Source organism: Geospiza fortis, unplaced genomic scaffold (genome assembly GCF_000277835.1).
Source record: "Geospiza fortis unplaced genomic scaffold, GeoFor_1.0 scaffold192, whole genome shotgun sequence".
NCBI classification, from domain to species: Eukaryota; Metazoa; Chordata; class Aves; order Passeriformes; family Thraupidae; genus Geospiza; species Geospiza fortis.
In genome coordinates, this window is record NW_005054315.1 from 8,449,802 (window position 1) to 8,460,772 (window position 10,971).

The following is a 10,971-nucleotide window of genomic DNA, read 5'->3' on the forward strand; positions in this document are numbered from 1 at the left end:
ATGTAGATCAGTCTAACTGCATGATCTTGCTTACATCCTTCAGAAAGAGCAGTCCAAAATAAAAGTTACCAATTTTAAAAAAAGGTTGTTTTTTAATAAGAATGCATGAAGACAGATGTAACTGTTATTACCCTGGTCATTATAACATAATGAGGATCCTTATAAGAATATGCTATATTTCAAAATTGAAAAAGTAAAGGGGGGACAGGAGACTTCAGCAGTATCAGCATAAATGGGAAAATATTGTAATGTTTAATTTTTGTAGTATATGGCTACCATTAGAACAGCAAACATAGATTTCCAGATGTTTGTGAAGAATCCAACAGTTATATTTTATATCTAGGGCTGTAGCAACAATTTCTATTCAGCAGCCTAGAAAAACATTTCATGTCACAACAGGAAAGAAATATTACCACGGGTTTTTTCCCCCTCATCCCCTATATAGCAATTTCTGAATATTTCAGTCAATGACAAATAAAAATGATGGTTTAAAAATTAAAACCACAGTCACTAAGGGCAGGACATAAATGTGCAGATGTTTTGTGATGCTCAAGAACTTTTCAGTCACAATGCTGTTGTGGAGAGGACTGGAAATCCATCAGAGTCAGACACTGTCAAAGGCATTCCCTAAGCTATGCTGTCTGAAAAGGCAGTTAACTTTTCATGGTTTTTCCACATTTTCTTAAGGAAAAAAAATCAAAACCACAAAACCTATGCATAATGGCTTGTATATAGCTCTCACGATTTTATTAGCAAGGAATTAACTGCAATCTGTTAATATAAGTGAGCAACCTAAATCTGGAGTTCACTGGGCAACCTGTACAAGTCAGGAAAGCTGCATTGTCCTGAAACTGTTTGCAAAATATCCATTTTCCTTCTCCAAGAAGGAAAATTTTTTACAAGCTTCCCAGGTGTTTCTGTCACCTCTCTGCCTTAATGAAGTTATACAAATGGCTGCCTGAAAATCTTGTCTTTACTGCACCTACATGGCTAGACAAAAACCAAATTTTTAAAGACACTCCTTGTAACTGGTACCTTTAATGCCTGTCCATGAAAACAGACCTCCTGCCACCCAGGAGTTGGTAGACTGTGACCATGCATGTAGCACCAAGCCATCCTGACAGAGCATAAGCTTTTACTGCCACCTCTCTCTCTACAGCCCAGTAGTAGTTACAAGGATGGGAATAAAGATCAAAATATAAATGGATTTCAGCTCCTCTCTCTCCTGTTTATTTTACTCGCTTTTAATTAGTAAGGTGAGATCACAGCTGAGATTTTTTTCCACTGCCTGGCCCCACTGTGCTTTGAAGGATGCAGAAAGCTCTCCAGCAGTGTCAGGATTCCCCAAGCAAGCACAAACTCTCTGGAACAAGAAAGGCACGGGCAGCTGTGCCACTTCCTAGCAAAAGGCAGCAGGGATACTGCAAGTAAAGGCAATGTGGTGGGAGTACTGGCTCGTGCAAGACAGGTGGTCCAGAGGGGAAAGGCTGGCATATGGTAGGGGAGGCAGGTAGAGGGCCAGAAATTGTGCAGCCATGGGGAATTGTGAAGTTGAAATCACCTCTGTGATGGCCCGGCCCCTTGTCAAAGCCTCAGGAATTGCCTGTTGTATGTAGCTTGTGCAAGGTGTCAGGTATCAGTTTTCCATAATGAAAAACACCATTACCATGTAAAGACAATTCATTAGGTGCAACATGGCAGAACTGTAATTAATTATTAGATATTATTTCTCACAAAATGCTTCTCCAAGATCACATTGCATTAGCCACAATATTGGACTGATGGAGCATAAACAAGGGTAATGATAAACACCAGTGAATGGAATTGGGAAGAGATGGTTATCAGGGAACCAGTGTGTTTCATGTGGGGTTTATTTAACAGTCTCATTAATGATCTGGAAAAGGAAGTGAATAACCATTTAATTAAGTTTGCATTTGATGCTAAATTAGAAGTTGCTGCAAACACCTCTGAGGGCAGCAAAATAAATCAAAAGGAGCTAGAAGCTTGCAAGGTAAAAGAGGAAAATGAGATCTGGTATGAAGGAAAAAAGCGAGCTAATCTCTCTGTAGCAAATAATCATGTAGCTATCAGTAGAGGAATTCTGAAGAAAGCAGTGTTGAGAGAGAGAGGTAGGGATGTTAATGGACTATACATTCCCTCACAGCTCGGATATATGTTTACAGAAGCAACGCATCAAGGAGCAGGAAGGTAATAGCCCTTCACTGCAGGGCTGTAGTGAGAAGCCATCTATAATGCTGCACTCTGTTTTGGGCACCCTGTTATCAGAGAGATATAGACAAATTGGAATGAGTTCAGAAAAGAGCCATAAAAATGATCCCATATCCCTGGAGATAATGACTTATGAAGAAAGATCAGAAGAAATAAATGTGTAAAGCCTTGTCTGAAAGATGACTCAAGAAGGACAGGAAAACAATCTGAAAAAATGTGAGAGCAAAAAGGGAAGAGGATAATTTATCATAGTAACTATTAGTAATACGATGAAATAATAAGTAACGACTATAAATTCTAAAAGGGCAACTTCTGGTTGAATGTAGAAAGAAATTTCTGACAGTGGAATTTGGGTTAGTTTGCAGAGAAGTTTCCCAGGGGTAAAAGTAAAAGCTGCATTCAGGTCATTTAAAATCAAATTGGACGACTCACTAGAAAATGCACCCTGCTGTAGGGAGCAATATTGCATTGCCTGGGGAATAAGCTGGATGACTTAATATGATATTTCACACTCAAGTCTTTATGACTGTGATATTTTTAATATGCATGGTCAACTATTTCAGGAAAATACACACTTCTTCTGCTGTCAGGCCTGATAATACAAACACTTGCATGCAAACATAACTTTAAAGAAGGCAAGTAGCTCTGCTGACAGCACTGCATTGCTGACATGCCAAAACACAAGCCTGAGCTCTTCAAGTTTTTGCAGGCTGAGTCTTAGATCTTGAATTGTCAATATCAAGATGGTATATACAGGTAACCACATCATTTATGGGTAGGTAAAGAAGTGTGCAAAATGGAAGATGGGGGTTGGAAGCTCCAGTGAAGATGTATCATTATTGTTATTTTTATGGTTATTGCTATTACTGCTTATGATTGGTAGTGTGGGGTTCAACTTTGTTTCTTAATTGTTCACCTTTTTGGTCTCCTGCTTTCACCTCTGGGCTGAGTGTTCATTAGACAGCATAAAACTGCTTTCTATACTGCTTTTTTAACACTTAGTATTTTTAATATATCCTAAAATATCTATGGAATGGGAAAAGAGACAAGGTGAAGTGAAAACCTGACTCTCCCCCAGATGAAAAAGATGGCAAAGGCTATGGATTTAAATGGGTATGAGAGTAACCCCATCTTTTCCCCCCAGTTATAGCAATGTAATGTTGAAGTCACTTCACTATTTATTAGCAGCAGAAACAAGCTCACAGGCATTCAAAGAGTATGCTCCCTAAAACAGCACGGTTCTTGTATGTGGGTCTTTCATGTTTATGTTCCTGTTTTCTTCTCTTCCCTCCCTGTCCCACACCCCATGGGCTGTGTGTTGGGCTGGCAGCCTGGTGGTGCCGCAGGCCAATGCCCGAGCCTCGGGACTCTCCAGCAAGGGCTGGAGCAGCAGCAGCTCCAGTGAATCCGAGAGCAGCTCCGAGTCTGACTCAGAGAGCGAAAGCAGCTCCAGCGAGAGTGACGGCAGCAAGGCCTCGCACTACTCCAGCCCAGAGGTAAGGGCTTTGCTATCATTTGGGGTGGCACTCCATTACTACACACACTCACACCTTCTCCCAGCCAACCAACACAAGGAGGCTGTGAGGAGATGCATGAAAAAACAATGGGAGAGAAAGGCCCAAGGATCTTCCTCCTGGCATGCTGTGAAATGTAAGTGGCGGCGGATGTTGGGGCAGATTAAAGCATTTGAAACAAAAATAAAGAAAGAAATAACCCTGTTACATTTTCCTCAAATTGGAGATGAGTGGAGCACCTTGCAAGGCTCACAGCTTGCTTGAAGTTTTATGCAACTCTGCCTCCATAGCAATGGCTTGCTTAGTGTGTAAGTCTTGATGTGGGCTCCCAGCACTGCAAGGGAACTTAAGGCTTCTCTACACAGGGAAGCTATTATAAAATCAGTTTGAGGGTAGATTTTTAAAAGAAACCAGTTGTTCACTCATGCACTTCCCTTGCCTCACTCTCTAAGTGAATTATTTTCTGCTACTGCTGCCTTTATGTGATTTCTTTCAATTCACCTCCAAAATGGACTAAACTGAATTACTCATGGTGCAAAACACTGAGCCCAAACTAGTCATCTGGAAAGCTAGCACTGAAAATTTCCACAAGTAGACAAGCCCCAGCCAAACTACAATTAAGCTGCCAGTGCTGTGACACCTTCTGCTTTCACCTCTGCAGAGAGCTCAACAGACACAACAAAGCTGCATTCTCTGCTCTGCTTTTCTACCAGGATTGACATTTTTACATGTTTTGGTCAATACACAAGTTTAGAATTAAACTATGAACTCCACAGCCACATCACACACATTAATGTATGTAAAAATATTCCAAAATCTAGCGGCAAGATTGTAAATACACATGAAATACAGTCTGTGTATTTCCTACTCCACATAAACCATCCAATCACAAGAATCCTCCCCCCAAAACTATGTCTCACCTATTCTCTCACCCTGAAAAAAAAACTATGCTGCAAAAACAGCAAACCTTTCCTCATATTTTCCTTGGTTATTTGGAGACATATTTCCAATTGAGCAAAATGCAGTACTCACAGAAATATCCTTAATATATTTTTCTCAGGTTCTGTCACTTTTGTTCCTTGTTTAACACTTATCTTCTGTCTTTCCTTCACAGCGCTTTCAGACCCATTTCCAGCTAATTCTCCTCTTACTTTGTCCACTTCCTACATCTCTCTCTTCTTTCCAGTCTCTCTTGTTGCTCTCCCTGCAGTACTCCACATCTTATTTCCCATTCCGAGCTTTCTTATCTGACCTGTTAAGACCCTGTTCTCTGTGTACTTAATTCCCTGCTGGAATTAGTGCAAAGATCTCATTCTTGGTCTCTCCTCTCCCTGTGGGATCCCAAAAGGTGGAAGAAAAGGGGCAAAGAGAAGAAAGAAAGGGGAAGGAAATATGAGATGAAAGGAGGAGAAGCACAGGAAGGGGGGAGTGGTTACTATCTAGGCAGATACCCATGCTGCTTGGGCCCAAGAGCAGAAATTCCTCAGAGAATGCACAAAGCTAATTAACTGAGGCAGGTCTTGGATTTCATAAAGTTCAGCAGAGAACTAAGTCATGGAAACATGGAGGAAGTGCCTCCTCTTAAGCATTTTATACATATCCTCTCGAGATCTGTGGAACTACTTTTGTACAGAGCCTGAGCTGTCAGCGATCATTGTCACAAAACAGCTGTCCCACTCCAACAGATTGCTTGTCTCTTTGGATTATATTTGTGTGGTTTGCCTTCTAGGACATGCTGTATGAAACATGCCTACACAAAAATGTAAATGACTGACAAATGTGATGGCTGCAGTGATTTTCATAGGCAATTTTCATCCCTCAATGGGATCTAGGAGACAGCACACACAGATATGGGTGTCCCAGGGAAGTAGAATACCTGTGTTTTCCCCAAGGGTAAATGCTTTCCCAGGGCTATCATATGACTGATGGAACCAGTTCAAACATGCTCAAGTGATGTCGCCAACTAGAAGTCCTTCTAGCTTTGCATAAATACTTTAACATACATTTATGCACCCAGTGAAGCCATCTTTGTAAAGTATATGCCAGTTTCTTACCCAGTAAATGGAAAGAGACAGGTCTTGGGAAGCTCCCTAAAGGGAGGCCATGTCCACCTAAGTTTAAGTAGTGGACTCAATTCTAGATTTAGTCTTAAAATTAATTGGCTAAGACAAAAAAAAAGTAAATACATCTTGGTTTTTGATTTAGAATTAACTGGTGCTTTCAGGTTCAATGAACTGGAGCAGTCCAGCACAATACAGAAACTCCGTATTTAAAGGTTGGGAGGAACTTAATGTAGAAATCTGCAAACCTTTCTGGGACAGTGTATCTTCTGCACTTGAGGTTATATAACAATTCAAATGCTATTTCATGTCTTCTGTAATTTTTTCCTCATCTCATTTTGAGATTTTCAAGTTGTCCTCAGGTGTCTAAACACAGCTGCCTAGAGTGAAAAAGCAGCTCATTGTAAAGCATACATATAAAGTAGATTAGATGAATTGCACCCTAAAAGTGTCTGTTTCTTTCCATTGACTATTTAGAGCAGTAGTGACTAGCTCAGCTGTCTTCACTTTATGTCTGCAGTAAACTAAGAATAATGGCTGAGCTAGAACAGGAGACAACATTCAGACTGGTTTCAGTGATGTGGACAAATTAAGGTGCCTCAGACATTAATGGGAGTAGTTAAAGCTTTGTGGACTGCCAAACCTAAAATTATGAACAAGGAACTGAGCCTTCTATCTCCTGATTCTTTGCTGAAGTCATGAATTCTTGGAATGACCTTAATTAATGTCATAAATGATGAATCTGGAAAACAATGACATCTTATCATTTTTCAGGTGGTCAGAAAAATTTGGGTGCCAAGTATATAGAAAAAGCTCCATTTCTAAAGCTAAAAATTTGGTTTGTTTGTTCTTTGTTCCATTGAATTATCCTGCAGGCCTTTACTAAAGCTGTCTTTGGTTAGACAACCACGAATTCCTGCTATGAGGGAGGATAAGAGTGGGGAATGGGCAGGAAGGAAGCAGAGAATCTATCCCATGGGACAAAGGCATCACTGGCCTCACCAACAGTAACCAGTCCAGAAGAGAAAAATGCCCCTTTCTGAGCCTCACCAGCCCCTCATAGCAGATGCAATGGCCTTTACAGATTTTGCTGTTGTAACTGTTGACAACCATAGTTTCTTCCTCCTTTTTAAGGAGGAAGAAATATTGGAATTTAATATTGGAATTTTACCATTAGACCATCTGCAGATACTACAGTTACCTTTACAAATAAAATTCATGGGTTTTGGCTGTTCTGGGGACTTATTGAAAAAGACTGCAAACTACATTCTCCCTTCCCTCCAGAAAATTCTTTGTTCCAAGAACCACCTCTTAGAGTATATGTGTGCTTTGCCTGACACATGGGAATGCCCAGTTCTAGTTTGTTAAAGCACTATCAGCAGTGATAATAGTAGCAATATAATCCAATAGTAATAATAATAATAATCATAATCTTCTTCTTCTTCATCATCATTGCCATCTGTGCCTTAAACATAATGAGAAAGCACCACATTTGTATGGGCATTGCCCTGAGTGAAGTATTTGATAACAGGGCAGCACAAGCAAGTTACCACAAGGGTGAATTAGTACATGGATTTGCAATAGGCAGAGTAGCTTGCAGGGATGGTGGGCCAAGTCCATGCACATGTTATGGGCTCTCATATCTCTCAGTGAAAGGGGTGTCATACTTCAAGTTTACCACATATTAGCCACGCCTTAGGTCCCTCTTTGTAGTAACAAGCATAGAGTGACCCCATTACACTGGCATTGTTTAACAACCATTATCCTAGAAAGTGTTTCTGGATAACATTTTGACAAGTTTCTTTTTGGATGCATGCCATTCATGCCTCTGGTTGCACTTGCAGCCTTGAAGAGATCTGAGATATATAGACATGCTGCGTGGGAGTCATCCCACCTAAATCTGCACACTTCTCCTGTAGATACCTACATCTGCTCACCACCTCAGCCTCCCCTTTACAGTCTGTGGAGAGGAAAAGATGTTTTTAGGGCCCAGCTCATCTGGCCTATTTTATATGTCTATTTCAAGAGGGAATTTTTCACACCCTATAAGAGTAGTTCACTGACTGGAAAAGGAACTTGTTGACTAGCTAAGATATAGGTGTCTATGCTGTACAGATGAATCCACCCACAATATTTAAGGAAATGTATCACATCCTGTTTCTTCATGAAGCCTGGCACATGTGTATGTCTGTGGTATGTTGATCCCTGAAAGTATCTTAGTTCTGTGAAGTTTCCTGGCTTGAGTTTTTATGCCAAACCTATATTTAATTGCAAGTCAGCTGATCACAGACTGTTATTCCTATTACCAGTGCCTATCTTGACAGGACTGGCTTTACCCCAGTTGAAAACTGCCCAGTTCTCTAAAAGGCCCTAGGGGCAGCATATTTCCATGACATCAAAACCAATGGGCCGAGAGCATTTTGGTATCAGAATACTCTGGATATATATTCATATGTATTTCTATCCTTACATGCTGTTGAAAAACTTTCAATTCAACAAACCAACTTTTCTTCCATAGAATGGTGTGTGAAGCAGAAATTAGGGATTGTCTTTTTCTCCCACAAATAATTACAATTAGGCATGTATAAGGAATGGGCAAAAATTTTCAAGTGAATTCTCCCAGTCTATTTTTTTACCAGTCCTGCTATGTATTCTTGGCTGTCATGATTTGTTCTCTTGTAAAGTGCCTTCTTTTTTTTTCTAATGTTATCTCAAAGTACAGTAATTTTCAGTTAGAACAATCAATTGAATAAATTACTTCCAAAAATGAACTGGCATCACTCGTGTACACTGAGAATCTCAAATATTCAGAAATGGTATCAGGGCCCAAAATTAGTGAGAAAAGTTTTAAAATTCAGATTTTTAAAGTTTGCATTCTTTTAATTTACCTGATAGGCTGCAGACATTTTACTTTTATCAGATGAATCATAAAGGATTTTTTTAGCTGACAGATCTTGGGGTTTTTTTTCAGAAGCCACAAGGATTTGAATTTTTATTTAAACTAAACTTCAAAAGTGCACCTGAAACTCCTGACAAAACCAGTAAAGCTGGTAACACTGTTGATCCTTTTTAATAAACTTCCTAGTTGGTGGATATGTTGGTAGGACCTTAGATATTATGCCTAAATAGCAGACATACTACTCTAGGAAAGTCCTGCACAGCCAGGTTATGATGCTGCAGCATGTAATCACTGTTTCCTGCTGGTTACTGTGATCCCTTGAAATCCGTGAGCCACTGTTTTCAAGAATTACAAGATATATAAAGAGGCAGAATGGGATGTAACAGATGAATTTGGAAGTTTTTTTGAACTTCCAAGCAGCACTCACTCTGACCTATCCTTATGGGCAGAGGTGTGTTTTTCCCCACGTGCTTCTGATGTATCTCCTTTTCTGAAATACTTCTAAACAGTGGAAAGACTTCCATGTATAGTGAACCTTTTATTATACATCTAGTAAATTCAGTATGTGCACAGTGAATGGCACCAAACATATCTATCTGTATTTTCAACGGCAATAAAAAAAAATGCTGTTCATTTTTAGATAAAGAGTTAAGGGCTGTAAAAATACAGCTTCATCCAAGAGAAATATTGACCATCCATTTTCAAGATTTACAGCTCAGGAAAGAAATTCTTCATGCAAGATATTAGGGAGTATGCTTTAAAAAACATAAATGTAAGCCAGTCCTGCAAACTTCCCATAGGTCTAGGTTAGCTCAGTAATGAGTAAATTAGACACTTTAGCTAGAAGGGATATTTTTATCATATGAATTCCAATGTCTAATTTTTTTGCTTATTTTAAGTGCCTTTGCTCCTTGTACAGTGCATACAATCCTCAGTGGGTGATTCTGAAGGCGCCCTTGGCTGTACAAGAAACTTGTGTTGCCCTCAGGCATCTACTTTAAATAAAAAGTAAGATACTCTTTTAAGTTAGAGACTGTGGATATTCTCTCTTGAGCAAACTTCCTTCCAGAGCACTGATGGTTTTCACGTTTGAGTCATGACACAGTTTTTGATTATTCACATGCAATGGCCTAGTGAACCAAATATTGGTTCCATCTGAGGAAATTTGGAAATTTTTCACTTTGGCTTTTGTGGGGTTAGGTTATGGCTAGCCATCTACTCCATCATCTATTTCTTTCTGGGGTTTTTGCCTTTCCTCTTCATTTTATTACATTCAAATTACTGATTGCAAGAAGCGCTAGAAAACAGTCACACATTGTTCTGAAATAACATTGTCTCAGCTGTGGTTACATTTGAAATCATGATTATCCCACTTCTTCCCTGTCCTAACACCATTATGTTTTAAATGTGCTCTTACAACTTGAGAGTGTTGTGACAGACATTAAAAGAAAAACTAACAGCCACACAATACTCACAAAATGAACCCTTGACAGCACCACCACACAACAACTGTTTGTGGATTATAATGTCAATACCAGACAGGTTACATGAAGCGCCTGATTAGCCCTCCAACTCCCCACCACATGCCGCTTTGTATGCTTCTTAAATGCTTTCTGTATTTGCTGCAATGGCACAGGAACAAAGTGCACATCCCTAACTTTCCTGATAGCTCTTCTCCCCTAGCCTCAGCTGTACCCTGCCTTGTTTTCCTCCTCTCCTATCGCCATTGCACTTTTTTCTATTTGGAAACTTGGGAGTGTTTCCCAGTAGAGCCAATGGCAGTAGTGCTGCTGTGAATCACCCTTGGAAATGATGCATCACAGAAGCCCTTCTCCCTCTCATCTCCAAACCCCATTCTGAAACCAAAACCATCCCCGATTGCAAGGCATGAGCCCTGTCCTGCAACGCAGGGCCAGTGCCGAGAGGTTGCCGTAGGTTGGGGCGGCTCTTGTACCGAAGGAGAATCCCTGTGGTGCCCGGAGGGATGCGACGTTTCGCTGTCCCAGAGGGATCCCCGGGGTGGGGGCAGCAGGGCCTCGGCACTAAGCTCGTTCCCGTCTGTTTCCCTTTCAGCCCGAGCCACCCTCGTCCAACAAGTGGCAGCTGGACAAGTGGCTGAACAAAGTTACCCCTCACAAAGCACCCATCCTCACCCACCCCGATGGCCCGGCGCTGGAAGCCCACCCCTACTACGGCCGCGTGAAGGCAGAGCGGCAGGAAGGACAGAAGACCCCGGCTGAGGGCTCGGCCGAGCATCGCAGTGAGGAGA

General features: G+C 40.7%; 1 protein-coding gene across 1 annotated transcript in view; it reads left to right on the top strand.

The window, feature by feature from the left end:
• The window catches only part of AFF3 (AF4/FMR2 family member 3), a 320,892-nt gene that overhangs the window by 270,001 nt on the left and 39,920 nt on the right, over positions 1 to 10,971 (top strand). Inside the window, exons 10-11 of the mRNA XM_031056148.1 lie at positions 3,560 to 3,725; positions 10,776 to 10,954. Coding sequence (XP_030912008.1) covers positions 3,560 to 3,725; positions 10,776 to 10,954 — 345 coding nt within the window. The remainder of the gene's footprint in view (positions 1 to 3,559; positions 3,726 to 10,775; positions 10,955 to 10,971) is intronic.